Source organism: Garra rufa, chromosome 6 (assembly GCF_049309525.1).
Source record: "Garra rufa chromosome 6, GarRuf1.0, whole genome shotgun sequence".
Lineage (NCBI taxonomy): Eukaryota > Metazoa > Chordata > Actinopteri > Cypriniformes > Cyprinidae > Garra > Garra rufa.
In genome coordinates this window covers 39,410,220-39,438,006 of record NC_133366.1, presented here as the reverse complement: position 1 = coordinate 39,438,006, position 27,787 = coordinate 39,410,220, and the positions used below count along the sequence as shown (strand labels likewise).

General features: G+C 36.6%; 1 protein-coding gene across 2 annotated transcripts; it reads right to left on the bottom strand.

The window, feature by feature from the left end:
* Positions 1 to 444: 444 nt before the first annotated feature.
* Positions 445 to 19,001, bottom strand: kitb (KIT proto-oncogene, receptor tyrosine kinase b). Of its 2 annotated transcripts, XM_073841617.1 has the most exons (21): positions 18,885 to 19,001; positions 16,039 to 16,302; positions 15,316 to 15,600; positions 14,473 to 14,612; positions 14,215 to 14,383; positions 13,585 to 13,771; positions 12,660 to 12,775; positions 12,452 to 12,566; positions 12,050 to 12,234; positions 9,569 to 9,675; positions 9,342 to 9,468; positions 7,703 to 7,807; positions 6,545 to 6,655; positions 6,295 to 6,433; positions 6,133 to 6,194; positions 5,939 to 6,039; positions 5,639 to 5,761; positions 3,648 to 3,759; positions 3,433 to 3,532; positions 1,864 to 1,969; positions 445 to 1,777 (listed from the first exon to the last, which is right to left on the bottom strand). In XM_073841617.1, the coding sequence occupies exons 1-21, from the start codon at positions 18,937 to 18,939 to the stop codon at positions 1,619 to 1,621; spliced, it is 2,868 nt and encodes a 955-aa protein (XP_073697718.1). In that variant the 5' UTR covers positions 18,940 to 19,001; the 3' UTR covers positions 445 to 1,618. The 2 variants fall into 2 exon arrangements, with proteins under 2 accessions (XP_073697718.1, XP_073697717.1); XM_073841616.1 differs by having other exon boundaries at positions 5,939 to 6,194.
* Between the last annotated feature and the right edge of the window lie 8,786 nt (positions 19,002 to 27,787).

The following is a 27,787-nucleotide window of genomic DNA, read 5'->3' as shown; positions in this document are numbered from 1 at the left end:
CAGCAATCTATTACACCACATTAAAGAGTGTGAAAAACACATTATTGCATTAGACATACTATTTGTATTTTGCTGTAATACTGACAGATTTTAAATGCTGAGACTTTGGTATATCTCCTGGTGCTCCCACTTTAATCTCGTAATTGCTACAAATTAATTCTTGTAATTTTGACTTTATTCTCATTTAAATTTTTCTGCTTTAATCTCGAAATCTTAGATTATTATTATTATTTTTTTTATTTTTTTTTACATTTTTTTAACATGGCACTAAAACGCTGTTGTATGTTGTTGGTCAGACAAACCAAGGTTAAGCTAGTTCATATGATACAAATTAGAAGCAGGATATTGAAACAAACAATGTAATTTAACATCAAATATATGCCATTAACTTAATTATTTTGGTAATTTCAAAAATACACAATTTATACAATACATCCTCTACACTTTTAATTTATTCTGTATAAAAACAGTTACATCATTCTCTACTGGCCTTTTTCTTCTGACATAACACTCTAAAAGTTGAAAAAATAGCTGATACTCAGATATTTACAGAGTCAAATCTCATAGAAGTTATTTGTCACAGTCAACATTCAAAAACATTTCAGTCTTTTTGAGACCAACATTCCATCCTTCGAATGTGGTTTCGTTAGCTGGATTCATTTTGGAATAACTTTGCATTTGCATAACTTTGGGATTTTAATTAGCTTGTTAATTCACAGGAAGCAGATATCTGATGTGTTTATAATATTTTAAGCATGCTTCGAGAACAAAAATGTCTTATTCTAGCTAATGTTGCCACTTTTGAAGAATGGAACCTGGTCAGTTATTAAAAGAAACAATGTACAATCCAAATATGATTATCTCAGTTTTACACAGCAACAACTTTTTTTATATATACATTTTCAACAACTCAATTTTTCAATTCCAAAGTCCAACCAAAAAAAAAATGTAAACTTTTCATTGTTAATAAATATGATAGTATACCAGCAAGTACAACCTGAAGTTGAGATGGGGATCTCAGAGATAGAATAATGCATTATAAGCATATCACATGCTGAAAACAGTACAAATGCATGAACGAGAGCCTCCACTGGTTGGTATTAAATGCTTCAGAAAGTGACACATTAAACAGGACTCACCTTGGGTTCAGTATCTTTACCACTGACCTTCCTTACTGTTCAGTTAAGACATACTTGCAGTTGTTTACCCGGTCAAGGACAAAAAAATACACAACACGACATCATCACAGAGTCACTACACAATGATGTCATCAGTAGAGCTGGTCATTTATCTGATGAGGTAACATTAGGTTCTATATCTAAATGCTTGCCTAGCCACGGTTGCTGCTCATGCACTCAAAATACTGTAGATCAATACCATAAAATGGAGCCCAGCTACATTTAGAAAAATACATTAACAGTTGCATGGCTGGACGTGCTGTGTCTTGAGTAATTTGAAATATAATGGAAGACAAGGCTAATGGAGTTGCATTGAGCCAAACAGAGAGCATATGCCCTTAAATGCCACAATTAAACCTAGAGAACTTAACTGGAGGATAAGGCTTTTAGGTCAAACCTATTGAGGTGATTTTGAGGCAAAACAAAGAACGAGATGTTGTTTATATGCTCTGATGTTCCAGAAAAACATCATTTGTTGCCTGCAGCAGGGGTTGAGTTGAGGCTGTCGAGCTGCCCACAGAACTCAGCCTTTGTGCCCTCTGCAGGCCTGGAGGAACAAATGCGTCACAGCTTCCACTAGTGCTGAGATTCAAGTAATCCTGCAAGACACAATTGTAAACTTAAAGTAACCAAAGGAACTGGTTCAATGCAATGCAATTTTGAGGTGAGCTGAGTCAAAACTTACATGTTTGGTGGTTTCCGACAGCAGGAGTTCAGTCCTTTCCACCAGTTTCTTGAAGGTTGGTCTCTTCAGAGGGTCAGCGCTCCAACACCATCTCATTACCTCATAACTGTTAACAAACACACAAATGCTTTGTTTGGCATGTGCATCAGATTTGTTACGAAAATCATTTATAATGTTACAAAAATCAAATCAGCATATTAGAATGATTTCTGAAGGATCATGTGACACTGAACACTGGAGTAATGGCTGCTGAAAACTGAGCTTTGTACAAAAAATTTGGCAAAAAAAATCTAAAACTTACAGTGCCTTGCGAAAGTATTCATACCCCTTAATTTTTTCACATTTTATGTTGAAATTACTTTTTTCTCACATCAATCTACACTCCATACACTATAATGGCAAAGCAAAAAAAAACATTTTTTTTTAATCTTTGCAAATGTATTAAAAATAAAAAACTTAAATGATTCCATTGCATAAGTATTCATACTCTTATCTGAGACAGTTGAAATTTAGCTCAGGAGCATTCATATTGCTTGTAGAACTTTCTATTTGAGCTCCATGATCATATGTGGAGATAGGAGAAATATACAGAAGGACAAAATATCACACTGGTGGTGTGTGGCCAAACTCAGTCTTCTCCTCAGTGAAGACATAAAAACACATTTGGAATCAAGCATAATGTTTGAAGGAAAGCAGGCACTGCTCATTCCTGCAGAGTACCATCCCAAAAGTAAAGTGTGCTGGTAGCAGCCTCATGCTGTGGGACAGTTTTTCAACAGCAAGGACCGAAGGACTCATCAGAGTAGAAGAAAAGCTCAATGCACCAAAATTTAAAAATAGCCTTAATTAAAACCTAGTCCAGAGCATTCAAAACCTCATACTAGGCAGAAGGTTCATCTTCCAACAGGGCAATGACCCTAAGCACACAGCAAGAGTGGCTAAAAGACAACTTTGTGAATGTCCTTGAGTGGCCCAGCCAGAGCCTCGGCTTGAACCCAATCAAACATTTCTGGAGAAATCTGAAAACGTCTGCCCCCATCTAACCTGATGGAGCTTGAGAGGTGAAGAGGTGAGGTGAAGAATGGCAGATAACTGCCAAATGCAGATGTGCAAAGCTTGATACATCATACCCAAAGACTTGAGTCTGTAAAGGAGCTTCAGCTAAGTACTAAGTTAAGGGTATGAATACTTATGTTCTTATTTCAGTTTTTTATTTTATGATAGTGTGGCAATTCTGTTTTTGTATTGTCATTATGGTGTGTGGAATGTGGATTGAAGTGGAAAAAAAATCTTTTAAAGCAGTTTAACATAAGGCAGCAACATAAAGTGTGAAAAAAGAAGGGGTGTGAGTACTTTCGCAAGGCACTGTAATTCTGACTTTCTTCTGCAACTGAATAACATGAAAAAAGTAGTTGCGACTTTTTATCTTTACAATTCCGTTTATATTAAGAAAAAAGCCAGAATTGTGAGAAATTTCTTACTAACCCCAAACGTTTAAATGGTAGTGTGCCTGCCATAAACATAAAAGACTGAACACTAGCTGTTTATACTCAGGTAAAATTCTCTTACACTTCACTTGGGGCAAATTCAGGCTCACTCATTCTGTATCCATCTTGTATCATCTTATAGAATGTGGATCCAACTGGAATACCTGGATACGGCGTGTTACCTGCAGGCAAATTTTCACCTCTCATAATGAGACTCATAATGAGTCACTTACAGGTGCTGAAATGTATTCTGGGTACATGTGATATTTAATATGCCTGATACTGGCTCATACAGACCCAGAGAGAAGATCTCCCACAATAAGATGCCGTAGGACCAGACGTCGCTCTCAAAAGTGTACACGCAAGCAAACAGGCTTTCTGGGGACATCCATTTCACCGGTAAGCGTGCCTAGACAGAAAACACAATATCCATGATACTAAACAATGCTTTAAAGGGATAGTTCACCCAAAAATGAAAATTCTGTAATTACTCACCCTCATGTCATTTCAAACCCAGAAAATATTCCAAGTCATCCAAAAATATTTTTAATGATATTCGGGTCGCGGTCGGTCGGGTCGTTTGAAATAAAGATGGCAATTAAACCTTTGTAATTTATATAGTACTAGACACAATTTTCTATGAAATACATAGACCTACACTTTATTGGCTCAATAATATTTACCTTTTGAATGTTGAGCGTTATTAACTGTTGAATAAATGCTGACGTGGGACAAAATGTCCGATTTCCCAACACGTTGAACTGAGCAATGCCATTGTACCATTTTAATAGGCTACATTTGAACGCATATAGCTCAGTAATGTCAGCTTTATGTATTTTCTGAGAGGGGGTGGGATCTTTGTTGGGACGCACACTTCGATTAGACTGAATAAACACATGCAGCATCTTAATTGTTAAGAAAATGGTATTCCTAATAAATGTCTCGAATATTTTGATTATGTCCAATGCTTCTCTTTCTTTTTGTCTTTATTAGACACATTTCACTGTCTTTTCAAATGCCTAGGTCTGTTTAATTTCCTTAATTATAAAATTTCTAGCACTATTTGTAAACGTTTATTCAAGCAATAATATATAAATTATCTCATGTATATGCTTGTTTAAAACCAGGGATTAAAAACAAATTCCAAGTAAAAACGGTATTTTTTCTTTACATTTCCAGAGAGCGAAATGAACGAAATTAAACATTACTTGATAAATTCAAGGGACTATAATTTCCTTATTCATTTGATACAACTATTATAGCTATACAATTAATATATATAAAATAATATTATTTTGTCATATTCGTGATTTCTGAATTTATTTATGAAAACTTTGTTCTGAAGGGCATTCGTTATGTTTGTATAAGAAAATTTGTTAACCTAGCCTATTAAGTATATTTAATATTCTTGATAATTTTTAGAAGTTAAAAGTTAAGAAAAAAGGAATTAGCTTGTAGTCTATATATATTTAGGGCTATAGGCTAATCTTTTTCTTAACTTTTATTACACTGTAGATCGAAATAAAATAATTCTTGATCATATTTAACATCGGAGAATCACTGACATAATTTAGAGTACTTTGAAAACGAAACTATTTAAATCTGTATAAAGGAAAGACAAAATAAATCACAACAAGAACAATCTGTATTTTTCTTGTAATCAAGAACATTTCTTTTGACAAAATTACCCAATTAATGCCGAATGATGTTTGACAGTGAACACATCTCCACCGCATAGCCGCATATAATCGCTGGTGTCAGTCGCAAATATTAAAAATGCGGGTCAGGAAGCGGGTCGGGTACAATATTTTCTTCTTCTTTTTTTTGCGGTCCGAGTTGCGGGCGGCTTAGTTGAAAACGTCGGTCGGGTTTGGGTTGTTTATACATTGACCCGCGCATCACTGGTACTCTCATAAACAGGCTTCGAAGATTGACATAGCAGGCAAGAAATTGTTGAATAAAGCCGCTATTTTTGTTTTCTTTGCACACGAAAAGTATTTTTCTAGCTTCATAACATTACGGTTCGGCCACTGATGTCACATGGACTATTTTAACAATGTCCTTACTACCTTTCTGGGCCATGAGCATTGCATTGCTGTCTATGCAGGGTCACAAGGCCTCTCAGATTTCATCAAATTTATCTTGTGTTCTAAAGATAAACGAAGGTCTTATGACATGAGGGTGAGTAATTAATGACAGAAATTTCATGGCTCATGGATGTGTTGGATATTTATATAGAACTTGGCAGTAGGTGTGAGTGTGGTAAAGTATTTACAGCACTTCCTTACATTTCCTCTCAGGACGTAGTTGGAATCTCTAGTGATGTCACGTGCCAAACCGAAATCACAAATCTTCGCTACCCGACCCTGAGTCAGTAATACATTCCTGGCAGCCAGATCTCTGTGGATACACTAAAAATACAGTGCAATACAGATAAAAGCAATTTATTAGTCAAAAAACATATTATGAAGTACATATTCACTACTGTGTTAATTCTGTATGAGAATCAGGAAAGTATAACATTACAAGGTCTGCATGTTCAACCTACTCTGAAACTTGAGAGGTGTATAAATCTAATACACACTTACATTTTTGGATGTAAGGAAGTCCATGCCTTTAGCCACTTGATATGAGAAGCTGAGTAAATCCTCAGTATCCAAAGAGAGATCATCTTTATCATCGCACCATTCTGAGAGAGAATACAGATTGAAAAATGTCAAATAATAAATGTTGGTAGTGAAGTTGGTTGTATTTTGCTTGTGTTCTTTTGAGATGCACCTACCTGTCTGATTCGATCTCTTCTGATACGACCTCATGGGCATGTATCCATTATCAGTGCCCTCTCTGTGTGTACATGCATATAATAGAAGGCATATTACATTACGACAGCCCAACAATGGACATCTATACATCTCAGCACCACATTTCTCACACACGTATTTACCTTGAAGGCTGTGTTTGGCTGAGCAGATTTTTGTAATATCCATCGCCTGTTTTGGAACTGAAAAATGCATCCCGCTTTCTTCTTAGGAAATTCAAAAGGTCACCATAACAACAGTATTCTGTGATCACCAGAGTGGGGCCTGTTGGAAAATGTCACAATAATCTTCAAGGGGTAATTCTCTCAAAAATGACATTTAATAATAAGCTCATAAGTATGTTTAATTCAGGATGATTCAGTATTATTCACGTACCTCCTACTGTACAGGCGCCAAGTAAATTCACAATGTTTATATGATTGCCAATGTAGCTCAGCACTTTTAACTCTGACATTAGAGCCTCCTTCTCAGTGGAGTGAGCACTCGCTTTGGGAAAAATCCACAGACATACACATTGATTTGTTAGATTAAATCTGTTAGATTAAAAACATACCGTATGAAAGCAACATCAAACCCAACTTTTAAAGCGTACAGCTGAGGTTGAAGGTTTACATCCACCTTTCAGAATCTGCAAAATGTTAATTATTTTACCAAAATAAGAGGGATAGTACAAAATGCATGTTATTGTTTATATAGTACTGACTTAAATAATATATTTCACATAAAAGATGTTTACATATAGTCCACAAGAAAAATAATAGTTGAATTTATAAAAATCACCCTATTAAAAAGTTAACATTTTCTTGATTCTTAATACTGTGTTCTTACCTGAATGACCCACGGCTGTTTTTTTTTTGTTTTTTTTGGTTTGGTTTGGTAAATCCCTTCTTTGTCCTGAACAGTTAAACTGCATTCTCATGCATCCTTTGTGTATTTGAGTCCTTTCCAACAAAGACTGTATGATTTTGAGATCCATCTTGAGGCACTCATATGCAACTATTACAGAAGGTTCAAATTCTCACTAACACTCCAGAAGAAAAAAAAAATGATGTATTAAAAGCCGGGGGCTGAAAACATTTGAACAGAATGGGGATGTGTACATTTTTCTTATTTTGCCTAAATATCATATTTTTTCATTTTGTACTGCCCTAGAGACAGAAGATTCTTGCTTCCAAGAAGACAAATTAAGTTAAATTTACACTGATCCTCAAATTCAAAAAGTTTTCTCCCCCTGGTTTTTCTTTCTGGAGCATTAGTGAGCATTCCATCCATAGTTTCAGGCAGTTTAACTGTTCAGGACAAACAAGGGACTCATGAACAACCATCACTAAACAAAAAAACACAGCTGTGGATCATTCAGATAAGAACACAGGTATTAAGAATCAAGGGGGTGTAAACTTTTGACAGGGGTCATTTTTATAAATTAAACTTTTATTTTCTCTTGTGGACTATATGTAAACATCTTCTGAAAGGGGTATGTAAACTTTTGACTTGTTTTTCCAATTGTACATGCAGGTATATATAAATACTTACGTTTTAGCATTTTTACAGCAACAGTAGTGACAGTGTCAGCTGAGCAAAGTCCATATGCTGTAGCTGCCACCACTTTACCAAATGCTCCAGAGCCGAGGATTTTACCTTTATCATGACAGATAACAAACATTTAGCTCTTATTTACCATTTTCAAATTCAAATTCATACCATTTTAATAAGCAATATATGAAATGATTATTGTATATGATTATTTGGATTTTTAATTGTTGTACATACTTTACCATTCAAAAGTTAAGATTTTTCAAATGTCTTAAATGTCCTGCTTGCCAAGACTGCATTTTTTGATCACATATACGCTAAAACAGTAATATTGTGGAATATGATTAATTTAAAATAACTGGTTTCTATTTTATTGTTTTAAAATGCTATTTGTTTCTGTGATGGCAAAACTAAATTTTCAGCAATATGCCCATTTGCTGCTCAAGAAACATGTATTATTATTATTAGAGTTGAAAACGGTTGTGCCGTTTAATATTTTTGAGGAAACAAGAAATTGAATACAGAATTCTTTGATGAATAAAATGTTCAAAAAAGGATTTATTGGAAATTGAAATCTTTTGTAACATTATAAATCTTATAAATGTATTAATCTAGTCTTTACTATCAATTTTGATTAATTTAATACATCCTTGCTGAATAAAAGTAATAATTTCTTTAAAAAAAAAGAATTCTGTACTATATAAAATGTGTAACATAAGTATTGAACACATCACCATTTTTCCTTTTCTAAAAATGCTGCTGAAAAATTTTTCACCAGATGTCGGTAACAACCTGAGTAATCGATACATCCAAAGAAAACCAAGCAAATAAGTTCAGAAAATAAGTTATGTGTAATAAAATGGAATGACACAGGGAAAAAGTACTGAACACATGAAGAAAGGGAGGTGCAAAAAAGCATGGAAAGCCAAGACACCAGCTGAAATCTATCAGTAATTAGTAAGCAATCTTACCTCTTGTCATTGGAAATTAATATTAGCTGTTTCAGTTGCAACTGATGGCCTGGTGTCTCATTACCAAGGTGTCACACAAGAAATATCTCATGATGGGTAAAATCAAAGAGCCCTCTTTATACCTTTGCAACATTATTGTTGCAAAACATTACCATAAACCGGCTACAACCAGGTGCTCCTCGCAATATTCACACCTGAGCAATGCATGCGACTACTTTCTCCATACAGGAGGCATCTTGAAGCTGTCATTACCAACAAGGCTAATGTATGAAGTATTAAATACATTTCAGTAAGCATGTTCAATACTTTTTCCCTGTGTCATTCCATTTTATTACACCTAACTTAATTTCTAAACTTATTTGTTTGTTTTCTTTGTATGTATCGATTACTTGAGTTGTTACCGACATCTGGTGAAAATTTCATGTCAGCAGCACATTTAGAAATATATTTACTGAGAAAAATGATGACATGTTCAATACTTATTTTACCCACTGTATGTATTAAATGTAGTAAGGTTCTGGAATTATGTGACAAGCCGGTTTGCAGCTATTATTTTCACATCAGTTTCAAAATAATAGTAATTATTTTGCAATTTTTGCAGCTGCTTTTGGCCCAGAGACATGGTTATTTACCAGTAAAGATTTAGATTTTTGTATGTATGTCCTTACCAAAACGCAGTCTCTCCCGTGGAAACTCCCATTTGGGGTCATAAGGCAGCTGGGTTGGGTCTATATAGGTGTAATTGTTGCCATCAAAACTGTCGATCACCTTCCAATGGATCTCATATTTGGGTTTCTACGGCAGAAAATACAAGTGAAAGAAATAAAAACCGAATTTATTGCTAACAATTGTACGCTACTTCATAGTGTGCAGTGTGAGTGTTGTGACTTAGTACCTGCATGTATTTGTAGAGCAGAACCACCAAAAAGAAGCTGAGCAGAACACTAGTGGACACGACACCAGACAACAGAGGTGTGAAGAGTTTATGAGGCACTGTTCTCTCTAGGGAGAGAAACACATACCCACACACCAATCAATATACACACACTCAAAAATATATAAACACCACATCTGTTTAAAACAGTTAAAGTGTAATACTTCTTAACTCTGCGCCATATTAATAAGGCTAGAGGTGTATGTGAGTGTTTTAAATCTGTTGTTCAGAGGATTTTATAAGCTTAGCATCAGTATCAAAACCTAATGTGCACACGCTGCACAAAATAATAATCCCTTGTATCTGTCAACAAACTCAGTGTGTGTCTGAGAACATTCAGGGATTATCTGTTACCAGCTCTGTGTGTGTGTGTGTGTGTGTGTGTGTGTGTGTGTGTGTGTGTGTGTGTGTGTGTGTGTGTGTGTGTGTGTGTGTGTGTGTGTGTGTGTGTGTGTGTGTGTTTGGGTGTGAACAGGTTTGTGTTTATCTACTGCTCTCAATAACATGGTAAGACATGAATGGCCCACCTTCAAAAAAAAGTTGTTTTGGCATGTCTGGAGATATTAGCTAATAATTAGCTATGAGCTAATCAGCTAAACTATATTAAAGTTAATTTAGCTAATTGAAGCTAGATTAAATTAGACAAAACAGATTCATAAATGATGTAAATAAAGATTAATTTTAAATGTTGACTGTAACATATTTTGTACCATTTTAAAAGAAATCTCCTATGCTTAACCCTGCCTAATTATACTAAAAACAGTAATAATGTGCACTCATTACAACAGCCATTACTCCAGTCTTCAGTGTCACTTGATGAAAAAACAATTTTGTTATTATTAATAATGAAAACAGTTGTGTCAGTCTCAGGTGTGTTGTTTTTATTTAAAAATATATATGATATCAATCTCAATTTAAAGAGATTTAAAGGAGTCATGACATAAAAAAAAAAAAATTTCCCATTGATCTTTTGACAGAGAAGAGGTCTTTGTATGCTTAATACATCCTGCAAGTTTCATAACTTAAAATGTCCTTATCATCAATAAAAATGCATATATGTAAAAACCCATAAACACTGCCTCCACAGCAAGACATCAACAAATAGTCATCTTCTCACCATAGGTCCTGCCCACTGGCATTCAGTTGCTTAACGGTTGACACTTGATTACGCTGAATGGAAGTGTTGCGTCACGTCAAAAGCAAATAGAAATTACAATCACTGTCGCTATCTCGTCTACACTGAATACAGTATACAGATCAGTGTGTTCGCTTTCTGACACAGTCCACGTGCTTGAGTCTGTCATCAATAGGACAAATGGAATGAAAGAACATGGTTTGGTTTAAAGGCTCATTCGCATTAATGTACATATATCAGAAGGATCGCAGAATAATGTACAAGTGGATAGTTTATTTATAATGGTCTGAGGATTCTTTGGAGGATTTTGTTTTGTAAATGAAGTGTCATGGAGAGTTCACAAAGAAACATTTGTTGAAATATGAAGCAGTACTACATCTGACTGCAGCTGCATCACAAACTGTAAGGAAATGGTTTCATAATGCTTTGTCGCGAAATGGCAGTTTTTTATCATGTTGTTAAAACACTCACATGCTATAGCAAGGGGACGTTAATACTGTTTCCTGTGCAATTACGTTAGCCAATCATAACAGTAGCCGATTTCTGACAAGCTTTAAAGGACCTGTCCTTTAAAACAGGGTCAGAATGATGGTTGAAAATAATAATTTTTCCACATATTTATTTGAACATACTGTAATACTAAATACTGTAAAATACTTTAAAAATCTGTCATGACCCCTTTAATGTATCGTAAAATTGTTTCTTTCTTTCTTTGAGGTCAAAGAAGTGTGACAAAACTACATTTCCCATCATTCACTGTCACAATAAAATGCCAAGATAAAGCATCTATTATGGACCTAATGCACATTCTTTGCTTTTCATTTTGTTGCATTAGTGGGAAAAAAGCTTCCTGTCTTATCACTAAATGAAAAAAGAAAAGTAAACATGAAATTGCTTCCATTTTGTCCAACTAAAATCGTTCGAAAACACATCACATAGTAATTATGACTTCTGAACTTGTAAACAGCAGTGTCCCAAAGGAGCTGAAAGCAGCATTAGGGTTTGGATAAAGTCTGTAAAAATCTTCTTTCTGGGCTTACTTGTTACAACAGGGCTGTAACCCTTCACCATTCTATTTGTTTGTTTTTATTTCAGATTTATTAAAAAACTGGTTTACGCCAAAAGATTCAGTGCATGGTTATGGCCTTGGCCTACAATGCTGTACAACTGTATTGTATTATATGGCATATTATGTTTTAGAACCCTGATAATTGGTGTTTACTGCTGTATTTGTGAATAGAAATCTAAGGTCTAATGCCCTCATTAAGCTAGCAAGCTAAACATGAGTGTGTTTGAAGGAGTCTCACCGCTGATGGAAAATAGGGTGTAGGCCTGCTCGCCTTGGGTTGTTGCCACACACTCAAGAGTGTGAAATTTTCCTTTGCTGACATTAAGTCGACTCTCCACCTCACTTCGTCCAAATTCTGCCCCTGATACTGTTACCACAGCAAACTCTTCATCTGCCTGTGTTGCATTCAACAGGTGGGAACACCTGTCAGAGGTTATAAAAGGTATTTAGAGCCAAAAGAATATGACAAACTATCATCTAATCATCTAAGAAACAGTTTTTAACTTAAATGGCTTTGTGGAGTCTCATGAGATCATGACTATGTAATAGTTTGTTTACTCTGGAACTTGTATAGTGTAAGTTAGAGATGTTCGCTATTGTACAGTTGTGTGAGTGGCTTACATTAGTCTGTGAGTCATACCGTGTATGTGGCAGCTCGCAGTAATACCAAGATATTTTTGGGACAGGATATCCTGAAGCAACACACCGCACCTGTCCATCAACCGGCCCCTCCTGGGAAACTATCACTGGTTTGCCTAAATGAGAAATGTACTGTATTTATATAAAGACTGTATCAAATGCATTGTATAAAGTTTATTTCAGTTAAGTCCTGTTTTTTCTGAACTCACATATAACATGGACGGTGAATGACTTATTGACAGATGCATATGTGTGATTGGCTGAGAAAGTATAGATCCCGCCCTCTGATCCATGAACTCGAACCAGCCTTAATTCACTGATGTACCTGCAGCATACAGAGAAATGATACTCCGTCTCAGTGTTAGAAAACACACCTAATGAACATACATAGTTTTAATACATAGCAAGGGGAAAGTGTATTAGGTAATACTTTATTTTAAGTACTTACTATTTAATAACATTCAATTATGCATAACTCCAAGTAACTAACCCTAACCTTAACCCTACAGCAAGTACAATTAAAATGACTCAGTACTTATTTATATAATTAAAATGTCACCTTAAATTAAAGTGTAACCTTTTATAAATGTACATAGAAATAGTTCCAAATAGTTTTAAACAAAATAGTTGTTAATATTGCTGTAAAATGTTTATCTGAAATAGAAATCTTCTGTAACAGTATACATGTCTTTATCATTTATCATTTATCATTTCTTTCCCCCCAAAAAATACTGACTCTAAGCTTTTGAATGGTATAGTGTATAATGTTACAAAAGCTTTTCAATTCAGATAAATGATTATTTTTTTATTTTCTTTCTATTCATCAAAGAATCTACTCAACTGTTTAAAATACTGATAAAAAATATAATAAAAAATATTTCTTGAAAAAACAAATCAGCATATTAGAATGATTTCTGAAGGATCATGTGACACTGAAGAGTGGAGAAATTATGCTGAAAATTTAGTTTTGATCACAGGAATAAATTACATTTTAAAATATATTCAAATATAAAGCAGTTATTTTAAATAGTAAGAATATTTCACAATATTACTGCTTTTGATTTTTACATTTTAAAACAATGTTAAAGTTAACACAAAATTGATTGTTGTGTGTGTATGTTCAGATGTGTATACCTGTACTGCTGATTATGCAGTGTAATGACGTGTTCGGATGTGTTTTTGAGCTGTTGGTTGTTATAAATCCAGTAGACATCAGTGGGTGTGGGGTATGAAGACATCTCCACGCTGAGGGTCATACTTTCTCCCTCTTTCACCTCCATCACACTGTCCTCTCTCTCCGTGAGGTTAATGAAACCATGCTCTGCCACACATACATGTAACAATGAAAGGTTAAAACAAAATCAATGCATCTATGGCAGGACTTGCATTTAAACAATCGCCATATTAAAGGGATAGTGCACCCATAAATTAAAATTCTGCCATTAATTACTAACCCTAATGTCGTTCCAATCTTGTAAGACCTTCGTTCATCTTTGGAACACAAATTAGCTGAATTAGCAAATTAGCTGAGATCAGAAAGCTCTCGGATTTCATTAAAAATAACTTAATTTGTGTTCTGAAGATGAAAGATGGTCTTACGTGTTTGGACCGACATGAGGGTGAGTAATTAATGACATAAAGTGTTGCAATTTATCCCATTCATTTTTCTACAAGTGGCCCATCTGGCTCTCCTTACTCTCTCTGGTTGAAGTCAATAATATTTGAAAATGACAGGTTGATACAGCTTCATTTCAAATTTCTTACCGTAAACCTCCAAACTGACAGTTGCCATAGAGACACCTTTCTCATTCCTCGCAATACATCGATAGAGTCCTGCGTCATCCATCGTCACAGATGCGATGTGAAGTCCTATTGAGTGCTGATATTCTCGGGAACCGGGCAGGATGTTTGATTTACGGCTCTGGTTTGCCATCTAAATCATGATTGACAATAACAGTCCAGGTTAGATACTGTGCTCACAGAAAGTAATCTAAGATTATACAACAGGCGTGTTGATCTAACCGCTTCAGAAGGCATACTCCAGCTCAGCCGGATATCATGGTTGATGTTAATGGTGCTGCAGTTGAGCAAAAACTCCTCACCCTGGATCAGAAGCACATTTTCGATTCGGGTAAGGCTGATCACTGGCACTGTCTCTGGGACTATTACAAACAGCATATAGGCACATTAAAGCATACAGGCAAATAATTATTGATTTATATACTGTATATATGTATGTAAGCCATAATATGATAATGATATACTATATCTTTTAAAGGGCTAGTTCATCCAAATAAGAAAATTCTGTGATTAATTACTTACCCTCATGTTGTTCCAAACCTGTAAGACCTTTGTTCATCTTCGGAACACAAATGAAGGTATTTTTTATGAAATCCAAGAGCTTTCTGACCCTGCATAGGGTCCATGTGACATTAGTGGTTCAACTGAGATTTTATGAAGCTACATTTTTAGTGTGCAAAGAAAACAAAAATATTGACTTTTTTCAACAATTTCCTCTCTTTATTGTCAGTCTTGCATCATTGTACTCTTATGACTGACATGGAAGACAAACGATTGTTGAATAAAGTCATTATTTTTTATTTCTTTGTACACAAAAAGTATTCAAATAGCTTCATAAAATTAAGGTTGAACCACTGATGTCACATGGAGTATTTTGACAATGTCCTGACTACATTTATAGGCCTTAAACATAGTAGTTGTGTTGCTGTTTAAGCAGGGTCAGAAAGCTCTCAGATATCATCAAAAATGTCTTAATTTGTGTTCTGAAGATGAACAAATGTCCTACGGGTTTGGAACAACATGAGGTGAACTGTTCCTTTAAGAACTGTTCTAACACATACACACCTGGCCGCACACTCAAGCTATATGGGTTTGATTTCACAGGTTTTTCATCCATCTCTCCTGCACAAACGTAGCAGCCCTCAAAAGCTCTGGAGACATTTTTGATGGTGATCCCTTTCTGAGGGTGTGCAATGTAGGTGAGTCCAGCAGGTAGACCAGAACCAGTACAGGTCAGAAGGGAGAGGTTTTTGACGGCTGGATCTGTTACTAAACAAGAAATAGTCCCATCCTCTCCTTCCCTCACCAAAAGGCCGTCCACCATAGTGCGCACAAAAGGGTTCTCCAAATCTGCCAGAAAAGAGACATTTTAGGCAGAAAACATGGAGACTGACGAGAACGGGGAACAAAAGACATGCAAATCAAAGGAGAACAAGGAAGGAAAGGAAAAAAAGTGTGATTGTAAGACAAGGGGTGTCACATTAAACACTGGAAGGATTTGCGTATGAGGAAATAGAGTGTGCAAAAGGTTTATCAAACAATTCGGCTGTTTAAATACCTGTATCATTCAATGACAGTTCACAATAATACAAATAAAAGAAATTAAACCAGATCCACACTAAGGTGTGGTTTGAGCAAACAGCTTAAGGACAAGCATTTGTTCTTTAACAAAAAACCTATTCAATTTCTAATATTAGTTTAGGAGTGAAGTGTGGGAACTGAGGGCGAAAGACAAACAAACTCTCTCAAATCAAAGAGAATTGTGTAAACATGCACATTCAAACCCACCTTTCACATAGATGTAGATGGAGCTCTTCTCTTGTGTTTGTGTGTTTTCACAGATGTACCGGCCCATATGCTGTACCTGTGTGGAGGTGAGGAGGATGATACTGGCTCCATCTTCCTCTTTCCCTCCTTCAATTTTCCGACCTTTTTCCCGCATCCATCGCACCTTGCTCGCCTCTGCATCATCATGACAACTGAGCTCCAGTTGTCCACCTTTAGGTATCACCAGATGAGTGGCATTGGGAGTGATAACAGGTTTAAACCATCCTGGAATACAAACACACACAAATCAGTTCTGTGCAAGTCAGGGCTAATCAACAACAAATAAATCTTTAAAAGCGTATAACCTGCAGCTGATGTTATCAAGGCAATACTCTAATCTGAACCTTTTAATTATGACAAGCAGAATAAAAAAAACTCCTGGATCCCATAGTATGTAAACAAAGTAAAAATGACCTGCTTGATTCTTAATACTGTGTTACCTGAATGATCAACAGCTTTGTTTTTTTTTTGTGGTATTTGTTCATGAGTCCCTCGTTTGTCCTGAACAGTTAAACTGCCCACTGTTCTTTAGAAAAAACCTCCAGGTCCCACAGTTTGGTTTTTCAGCATTTTTGTGTATTTGAACCCTTTCCAACAATGACTGTATGATTTTGAGATCCATTTTTTTCACACTGAGGACAACTGAGGGATGCAACTATTACAGAAGGTTCAAATGCTTACTGATACTTCAGATGGAAACACAACTTTTTGAATTTGAAGATCAGCATAAATTTAACTTATTTAGTCTTCTGGGAAACATGTAAGTTTCTTTTGTATCCTCTGAAGGGCAGTACTAAATTAAACAAATATGATATTTAGGCAAAATAAAAAAAAATCTTCATACTGTTCAAAAGTTTACACCCTGGCTCTTAATGCATCGTTTTTCCTTCTGGAGCATCAGTTTGTACCTCCTGTAATAGTTGCATATGGGTCCCTCAGTTGTCCTCAGTGTGAAAAGATGAATCTCAAAATCATATGGTCATTGTTGGAAAGGGTTCAAATACAAAAATGCTGAAAAATTTGTGGGACCTGAAGGATTTTTCTGCAGAATAATGGGCAGTTTAACTGTTCAGGACAAACAAGAGACTCATGAACAACTATCACTAAACAAAAAAACACAGCTGTGGATCATTCAGGTAACAACACAATATTAAGAATCAAGTGTATGTAAACTCATTGTATGTAAAGTCATTTTTATAAATTTAACTATTATTTTCTCTTGAACTATATAAGCTTCTTTTATGTGAAATATATTATTCAGGTCAGTACTAAATACAAAATAACATGCATTTGTATGATCCCTCTTATTTTGGTAAAATAATTAGATTTTGCAAGGTGCATGTAAACTTTTGACCTCAACTGTATATGTGTGTGTATGTGTTTAAAATATGCTTTTAGGCAAGCAAAAATATTTAATTTTATAATTCTATTTAATTCAATTTAATTTATTAGGGGTTGAACATGACCTTTACAGATTTTGAAATAATCATCCAGACATTGTTTCCTTTTTTATTATGCGTTCATAATTTAAACAATTAGTGCTACCTTCTCCCATTAACCGCACTATGACTAATCTGTTACTTCACCGTGATGATGAATCAAACGTTACGAAGCAAGTGAATCAAGTTAAGTAAGTGTTTGTACGGGGTGCATTAGTGGCAATTTTTCAGGACAGCCGAAGACTAGATCCCATTTGCCTAACGGTCCCGAGCTTTCCCGCTAGATTAGAACGTTCAATCACTGGCGCGACTTTACACATACATCTAAATAGCCTACACACCATAAAACCAGCGTAGAACTGACAAACACTTATAACATTCACGGCATTTTAAGGATTTAAGGTAATTATAAATGTTTCATAGATATGTTTTGAGTAGTACTTTAAAACACATTTCCATTACTGTTTACAAAGTGTCCGAATGACAATTTCTGTTATTGCTGATCAGAAAATATGACAAAACCATTATCACACCTGACGATAAATAGCCACTAATCGTGATAATGGGATGTTTTTTGTTGTTGTTGTTTTTAAGTATTTCCTGTTTCATATGTTTATTATGTTGAATTAAAATAATTTACAAATTATTTTTAACTAGTAAACTTGTAACAGCACAAACACGCTTGCTAGTTACAAACGTTGAAACAACTCGCGTTCTCACCTATAAAATGTTACACATGAACCATTTTCTTCTCGGACGGCATCTGTTGCTTGCAGCTACTGTACAATCTATCAGATAATCTCCGACAGGTAACAACAAACCGCCCGTTAGTTAAGAACAGTTTGTGACAGCCTGTAACTGTTAGTAATGTATTCTGATAGTTACTGTGGTCGTTAAATTGACAGTAGCTTTATTAGGTAGCTGTCTGCTCGTCCTCCACTGGATTTATTTGAAGCGACTCTAATTACACGCTAATTAATTATTGACATTGTGCACAACACATGAGATTCGCGCGGTGTGTTTTCTTACTACCTCTAATAACTCAAATTAATCAATAGCTATCTAACTCTGTAAATGTATAGATAGGCGTAATAAATCAAGTATTTAATTGACAGCGCGTAACTGTAATTATGGAATAGACATACTTAGAGAGTACAGATGGACAAATACCTAACTCTTAACTGTCATCATCTGCATCTGTCGTCAAAACAATTGGATAATTCTCTGGATATTAGCCTAATCATCCGCTCATAATTAACAGTACACATATGGATTGCGTAGCTAACATAATTGGGTGAAAAATACAACATATTTAATATATACATATAAACAAATGAAAATGAATACAGTAATTGAATATGTTCTTACCTCCAGGTACAGCGAATAAAAGTAGAACTGTGCGTAAAAACCAAACGTGACCCATTCCGCCTGTCTGTGTTCGTGCGTCGGTACATTAGTATGACTGATCCACAACTGACTGTCTTCATGTCTCTCTCTCTTTCTCTCGCTCGCTCTCTCTCTCTTTCTCTCTCTCTCAGTTCACTCTCTATGGCAAGCCATGTTAACATTTATGCCTTCAATGTGTAGCATCTATTTTTGTAGCTATTCGTTTTTGCATTTTTACTGATAAGTATTCACTGCAGAACAAGCAGGAACTTTCATTAGTTACTAGTTTTAGTTTTGCTTGTATTTATTATCCATACATCACACTTAATAGTTCTGCTCATGGCATTTTTTCACTGCGTCTACAATTCGGCTCGGCACAACTCGGCTTGCTTTACTTTGGCTCAGTTTGCTTTTCCACTGCAGTTTAGTGGGTGCGATTGTAGACTGATCGTTATAGTCATAGATATGTATACCTAGATACCCCATTGGACCGCTCCAAGCACGTAGATGCGTCCGCCATTTTGGAACGGTCCACTTGACGTCATTCACCATACTGTAGGTTCGCAGACCAACGGCTGTTCAGGACTGTGGCATTTTGAATATTCAGTGATTACTATGGTGATTTACATAGATCTATGGGTGAATGACGTCAAGTGGACCGCAGCAAAATGGCAGACGACTTACGTATAAAGGCCCATAGAAACAGTCACTAATGAGGCATCTAGGTATATATATCTATGGTTATAGTTGCGCCGCCACCTTGTCTACTGACCACGATACAGCCATTTCCTATTTCAAGTTGTGTGAATGGTCGTCTTAAGCAAGTCATTTAATAAAGTCATGCGAACAAATGATACTGTGTTGGCTGTTGCTGACTATTTAAAGGGATCATGTAATGAAAAATGTAATTTGCCTTTGTCTTTGGCATATATGAGGTCTTTGTATCATTAAAACATCCTGTGAGTTTCATAGCCTAAAATGTTCTCCTTATAATCAACAAAACATTTATTTAATTAAGCTCCAAAAATGGCTCATTTGGATCTGAGGTGAAAGATGATGTCACCCAGGAACAAACATTTGCATTTTGCCTCCAGAGAAAGACATCAACAAACTAGTCATCTTTTCACCATAGGCCCCGCCCACACTTAACACTTGATTATGCTAAATGCCAGTGTCGAGTCATGTTAGAAATTACAATCGCTGCAGCTATCTTGTCTACACTGGATACAGTATACAGATGTGCATTCTCTTTCTGACATGGTTCACGTGCTTGAGTCTGTTGTTAATATGACTAATGGAGTGAAAGAATGTTAGCTTTGATGTATTTGGTTTAAACAGCTTGTTTGTGTCTTTGTACAGGTATCAGAAAGATCCGAGCCTCTTAAAACAGGTCGTTTTAGACAAAGAGTCAGAATGAGGGTTGAAAATAATAATTTTTTCTGATATATTTATTTATTTATTTTTATTTATTTTTTTATTTTTTTGCTAAAACTGTATTACCATTATAAGTAAACCTCAAGACTCATAATAAAATATTTAAATAATCCATGTCATGACCCCTTTAAATCTGGTTTGGTGTCTTGTGCCACAAATCCAATGATGCTGGTATTTACGATTCTCTCTGACCAATCAGTGATCTGCAGTGTTTACACATCACTAAAAAAAAGTACCAGGTACTGTACACAGTGGAAACCCCCCCAAAAAGCGAGCCATACCATGCAGCGGGAAACCACCATTATATCACCAACTGTAATCACTTTTTATATGACTAATCAAAATTGATATTTCATAGTTCAAATAAATCTTCAATGGGATTAGGTGTAAAATGTTTCTAGTGACAACTGGAATACATACAAGTGTCTAATACACTATCTAGTTAACTAGGTGGAATAGGTGGCAGGAAGAATTGTAATACATACTTTGTAATACATAAGTGAATAAGTGATATCTGCTCTACAGATTTTAGAATTCAAAGACAAAAAAAATTGAGATGATGATAATGTTAAAGTGGCTTGCCATACTCTGTCTCACATTGCCTATGTTTCCCAGCTGCCAATATCAAGGTTGTTTTGATCAAAGGTTTTTGGTACACAGGTACTGGACATCACTCAGTCCAGCTGACGCGTGCTTACGAGAAATCCAAAGAGAGTTTGCATTAGAACTGCCCTTGTTAGGAGGACGATTTGCAGTATTCATTATCTTAAGTGGAGGATTTTGGACAGTGTCACGTCTCTTGCTGCAATTCAGCAGTTTAGTCATTTCTGTGTTGCCAAGGACTACTGACATGAATTTAAAACTTATTGCTCTGCCTGCCCTCTCATGCACACGTTAATCAATAGAGCTGAAAATGTTGCAGGTCTTCAATGATGACGTGCTGTCTGCTGCATCAGAATCATCTTATGTGTTTGTGTATGACCCACAGAAAACAGGCATCCAATACACTGTTTCTGATATTGTTTTTCTTCTAACACAATTATAAAAAACTCGGTGGACATCTTGGTCTTTCAAGGCTTCAAGTGGTTTTGTTTTTTCACTTTATTGTGAAAAAACTTCATTAGGATCTGTAGGCATGTGTTTGTTATGCAGGGGGCATGTATGTTGTGTCGGTGTAGCTACCTTGTGTTTGATCAATTATTCATGAATCAGAGCAGGTTTTTGATACTGATAGGTCCTTACTCATCATCTGCAGGCTGTTTGTGAGAGAGATAGAGATGCTGACTCACTGGTCTTTCTTTTCAGAAGTGACTCATTGCTTCTTTTATGGACATACGATCACTTTGCCATTTTAAAGAGAAACAGAGTCCAAATATTGTGTTCTTGTTTTCAGTACTGACCTCAAATGCTTTACTGCTATGCAATGGTTGTGTAGATAGATAGATAGATAGCTCAAATACTTTACTGCCATTCATTGGTTGTGTAGGATAACTGCGCACCATTCCAGAATAAGATTTATCAGTATTAAAAAGGCCTTTTAGAACAACGCAGACTGAAATCGAGAGTAGTCTAATGGACTAAGATGCCAACCTAATGAAGTTTGTCCACTAGATTTTTGCTGATCCTGCAGACAACCTCATCTGCCGACCAAGTGACCATTAGGGTCTTCAATCCATAACAGTACAATCGGTGTGTGGTGGGGTTGGTTTTGTGGTGGTTTTTAAGTGTTGCTGTATGCCTATACACTGAGAGTACTTTGCTGTTGTAAACCATTTTATCTTTGTCCATTTTAATATTGTATAAGTGCATACCCTAAACTGACATGAGCCTGACATAAAGGGATAGGTCAGTCAAATGTAAAAATTCTGTCATTTTATTCACTCTCATGTTGCTCTAAATCCATATGACTAAACTACATAAGAAAGTTTCATTAGCTGTTCTAATGGATTTAGTTTTTTGTTGCATAGGCACCTATTGTATCTGTTAGCGCTGTTCTTCGTGTGCTTTTAGTCTATGGCAGCCCACAAAACTGCTTTCTGGAAAGATATGAAATTAGATAAAGGACAGATAAATAGAGGACAGTGTCTTTCTTTCTTCAGAGGAAAAGAAATTAAGGTTTTTGAAAAAAACATTCCAGGATTTTTCTCCATATAGTGGACTTCAATGGGGATCAATGGGTTAAAAGTCCAAATTGCAGTTTCAATGCAGCTCTCTACATGATCCCAGCCGAGGAATAAGGGTCTTATCTAGTGAAATGAATAGTTATTTAAAAAAAAATTGAATGTATATACATTTACTTTTCTTTCAGCCTGAGGCTTATTCATTTCACTTTTTTTTTTTGTGAAAGGCCTTTTACATTTGCTAAAAATAGAACTAGAATAAAACTTTTTATATTAAAAACAAACAAGCAAGACCTTCCCAGATTTAAAAAGTAATGTGAAAGTATAGCAAAATTAATGTAATGCTAAACACAAATGCTCGTCTTGCACTAGCCCGGTTTCACGCATTACATAGTCACACTGGAAAGGTCACATGTGACCTAGGCAGAAGTACTGACTCAGTGTTTACAAAGCGGACATGCAAAGAATGATTTTGAAGCTGAGAGAGAAAATGAGATGGACTTTTATGCTCTACCCTACCTTTTTGAACTGAAAAACACAGATGAAGAACTAACCACGCGTGACCTTTCCAACACGATTACGACTGCATGAAATCGTAGCCAAGCATCACTGCAGGATGAGCATTTGTGGTTAAAAAGTACAGAATTTTTTTTTTTTTTTTTAGAAAATTTTGCTAAACAAGACCCATTCCTCTTCTGTGATCATGTAGAGTCCTTTGAAACTGCATTTTGAACCTTCAATCCACTGATCCCCATTGAAGTCCACTATGGAAAAAAATCCTGGAACGTTTTTCTCAAAAACCTTTATTTCTTTTCGACTGAAGAAAGAAAGACATGAACATTTTGGATGACATGGGGGTAAGTAAATTATCAGGAAATTCAGGAGTGAACTAATGCTTTCACCTGTTTGTCACCTCACAATGACGCCACGTCAAATTGGTAACACCCACCAATTGTCAAAATTAATAAATAATTAAATCATATTACTAGTGATTGTATTAATGGTTTTTAGCCATCTTAACAAACAACATTTTAAAATGTCTTCAAATCAGTGTTGGGGAAAGTTACTTAAATTATCTGTTACTACCTAAAGAAAATAACTAATTACTTAGTTACTTTTTATGGAAAGTAATGCGTTTGTCAGGTTTATGGACTGTTTGTTCATGTTTTCCTATTGCTTCCCCCCTTTGGATGGAATGTTTTGTTTTTTCCCTTTGTCTCCCCCTATTGTTGGGTTTCTCCCATACCCATATTTGGTTTTCCTGCTCGTTTGCATAATCCCCTTCACCTGTCTTAGTTAATTAGCCACCCTTTATAAGTTTGTTTGAGTTCCTTGTCCGGCAACATCGTTACATCATGTTTCATCCTACGGTTCCTCGTGTATTGCAGTCTCCTTGTTTCCCTGTCTAAGGATTTATTAAAGACTTTGTATTTTACTCTGTCGTCATGTTGCTCATTCCCGCATGCACCGTGACAGCGTTGCGTTACTTTCGCATTACTTTTTAAATCTGGTAAGGGGCTTGCATGTTTATTTTTAATATTAAAAGTTATATTTTTAGATAATGTAAAAGGCCTTTCACACTATAAAGTTAAATAAGCCTCAGGCTGAAAGAAAAGTAAAATCATGCGGTCACCAGTGAAGCACAAATGTTAGTTTATCTGTGTCACGTAAATATAAAGGTCTGAGTCCAAAAGCAGGGTAAGTATATATTTAATAACAATTAAACACAAATAAACAAACAAAACAAAGGCCAACACGGCACACACGACAAGAACTGAGCAAGAGCAGGATACACACAGAGCTGGTGACACGAAACAGGAAACATAAAGATAATGCAGAAGCACCAGGGAAGTGGAAGTGTGGAGATTATAAAGACAATAGTGATTGTGAACAGCTGGGAATAACAGGTGACATAATCATGACAGGTGAACACTCAGGGAAGTGCAGTGCAGGGAAGGGAAAACAGCGACCCCAGGTGGCTGAGGGGGGCCCCACAGCCCAGATCATGACACTACCCCCTCCCCACGGAACGGCTCCCAGACGTTCCACGAGTCTGGAGGGTGGAGGAACGGGGGAAGGCAAATCAGGGGGAGGGACGGCGGGCCAGGCCCGTGCAACGGAGTCACGCGAGCTGGCCTCGCCGCCAGCGGAGCCTCAGCGGACGCCGCCGCGTCAGGCACGGAGATAGCGGACGCCGCCGCGTCAGGCACGGAGATAGCGGACGCCGCCGCGTTAGGCACGGAGATAGCGGACGCCGCCGCGTCAGGCACGGAGATAGCGGACGCCGCCGCGTTAGGCACGGAGATAGCGGACGCCGCCGCGTTAGGCACGGAGATAGCGGACGCCGCCGCGTCAGGCACGGAGATAGCGGACGCCGCCGCGTTAGGCACGGAGATAGCCGACACCGCCGCGTTAGGCATGGAGATAGCGGACACCGCCGCCGCGTCAGGCACGGAGATAGTCGCTGCTGCTTCGGGGATCAAGGCAGCGGACGCCACCGCTCTCCTGCGGAAGAGCGTCTCCGCCCCCGCCGCAAAGTAGGGGCGCATCTGCGCAGCCTCGGCCCTACAGGCGTCCATCTGCGCCAAACAGGTGTAGAGGAACTCGAACCTCTTGGCCGACGCCGCCTCGAACGACATCCCCGCCGTGTCGGGAACAGAGCGGGTGGTCGCTGCCCCCAGGCGGGGGAACGCCGCCTCCTCAAAAAAAATATTCCTCCCTGCTGGACCCATTTGTGGCTTCTGCATTCTGTCACATAAATATAAAGGTCTGGGTCCAAAAGCAGGGTAAGTATATATTTAATAACAATTAAACACAAATAAACAAACAAAACAAAGGCCAACACGGCACACACGACAAGAACTGAGCAAGAGCAGGATACACACAGAGCTGGTGACACGAAACATAAAGATAATGCAGAAGCACCAGGGAAGTGGAAGTGTGGAGATTATAAAGACAATAGTGATTGTGAACAGCTGGGAATCACAGGTGACATAATCATGACAGGTGAACACTCAGGGAAGTGCAGTGCAGGGAAGGGAAAACAGCGACCCCAGGTGGCTGAGGGGGGCCCCACAGCCCAGATCATGACAATCTGAAGTCATTTTTGCTTATTAGTATGGTTGAACTAGTCATCAAAGGTCAGCACCAAAGACATTGGTTAATAAAATGGGTTATTTGTGTGATTTAACATTTAATTATTGCAGGTTTGCATCATATTCTGAGTTTGAATATCACTGTTTTAATTCATTTTGATGATGAATACTGAATCTGTTTTTGTGAGCGAGATGAATTAATGCATGTTCACATTTAGTCAAGACCCCACCACTGTTTAAAATAACTTATTGTTGCAGTTGGTCTGATGCTATGCTTAGCTTCTCATTTTGCATCTGTTGTGCTTGTTTTTTGGCCACAGAGTACAGTGAATTTTTGCTCACATAGGTTACAATGAAGCAAAAGGTCATTCCATTAGTCCATTAGTGATGGGCAGCTCTGTTCCTGCAGGTTAGGCTAAGTATAGTCCAATCCTTAAAGTCTCTAAAAAATCTAATCAAAGTCAACTGGATTACTCGTAATATACTGTAAGGTGTCTTTGATTTGGGCAGGAGCTAAATAGTGGCCAGTGTTGATCATTCCTGATGTATACTGTAGTGTACACTAATTCACAGCATCTCTTCCAGAATACAATTTCACAATCTGTTGGACATCTTAATGTCTTGTGATGCATAAGTTTGCTTATTTAATAAATAAACGCCAAAATCTGATGGTATCTTTTAGAGGGCAATTACATGCCATAGACAGACATGACGGGAAATGCATGTTTAACGCATTTGTGAGAATTCTAATGCGGACAGCTACAGAGTCAATCTGAAAATTATGCAGAAAAACAAGGAGATTACAAAATGTTAAGATGCTAAACTGAGTGTCTAATCAAAACGATGAATCTGATTAACTGGGTTACAGAGCACTTTAAATCGCATTAAGCTTATTGGTGTTGGGAAGAAAGCAAAAACAGAAGGCGAAAGAAAAAAGAGAAAATGTGAGGCTGAGAAGTCAAGAGAAAGAGTTCAGTAAAACAGAAAGCAGACAGAATGAAATTAATAAAGGTAGACTGAGCAGAAAATGATAAATACTTTTAAAAAATGAGTGGAGAATTATATATTAGTGAAGCAGAAAGAGTGATCAAGATTAGATAGAAAAAGATGTTTCCATTAATAAAGGCAGCTGTCATAACTCATGTCCAATCATAACTGCATTACAAAACATTTAAAACATTCCAGAATGCATTAAGTCTATAAGCCTGTCCAAAACCACAACAGTAGTCATTTGATATTCACAGTTGCCTCAATGAGCATCGCTGCAGTTTAGCTGGTCAATATTCTTCTTCCATTCTTCAATCAATATGACAAGACTCTTTGACCACAAGGAGCATATATTGTATATGTGCCTGACACTAAAGCTAACATTTTGTTTATACAGCCAATTGGTGTTCTTTACAAGCTGTTTTCATCAATATATTTCAGTATGGATTGAAGAGATGTTTTGAGACAAAGAAATCACTGTAACCTTTTTTCACTCAGCATCTATCATACTGAATAGAATCGCTAGTACTGCCAGTAATAACATCAGCTAAATGTTAAAATTTTTAATATTTGAGAGACTAATAATGAAAACAAATCAAGCATGTTCACTGACACCCTATTTTGTTTTGTGTTTGTTTATGTATTTTAAATGATATAAGAGATAAAAGGGGGATGACTCGACAAAACTAAATAAAGATTAGAAATAGTGATGCAAATAGTCACATAATAATTACATCTTCTTTAGAAGATGAATATGCATACTAAGCACAGTATAATAAGATGACCCCTAGCCCCAAACGTCAATCAGTTTGAACATCAATATTTGTAGTGTTGATGATTTAGTGATTATGTAGTAGTGATTTGATTTAATCAGCCAAAACAGTTTGAACAATTGATTTAAGTTCAACTGAAGTTAATTGATCTAAATTTGTGTCACTGGAAAATAGTTAATTATGCTGAACATGCTGAAAGTTTTTTAGTCTGTTTGAACAAAAAGTGGCATGTTCAAAATTATTCATACCCTTCTCAATAATCAATAGAAAAGCCTTTATTGGCTATTACAGCAATCAAACGCTTCCTATAATTGCTGACCAGCTTTTTGCATATCTCCACTGGTATTTTTGCCCATTCATCTTTAGTGATGAGCTCTAACTCTTTCAGGTTGGAGGGTCTCCTTGCCGTCACCCTGATCTTTAGTTCCCTTCACAGATTCTCAATTAGATTTAAGTCAGGACTCTGGCTGGGCCAC

Coding starts and splice junctions, on each gene's coding strand:
- kitb (XM_073841616.1), bottom strand. CDS start 18,939: ATGGGTCACGTTTGGTTTTTACGCACAGTTCTACTTTTATTCGCTGTA. Junction 14,613..15,315: donor TAGCTTGAGTGTGCGGCCAG/GTGTGTATGTGT, acceptor TGTTTGTAATAG/TCCCAGAGACAGTGCCAGTG. Junction 12,235..12,451: donor TGCGAGCTGCCACATACACG/GTATGACTCACA, acceptor AACCTCTGACAG/GTGTTCCCACCTGTTGAATG.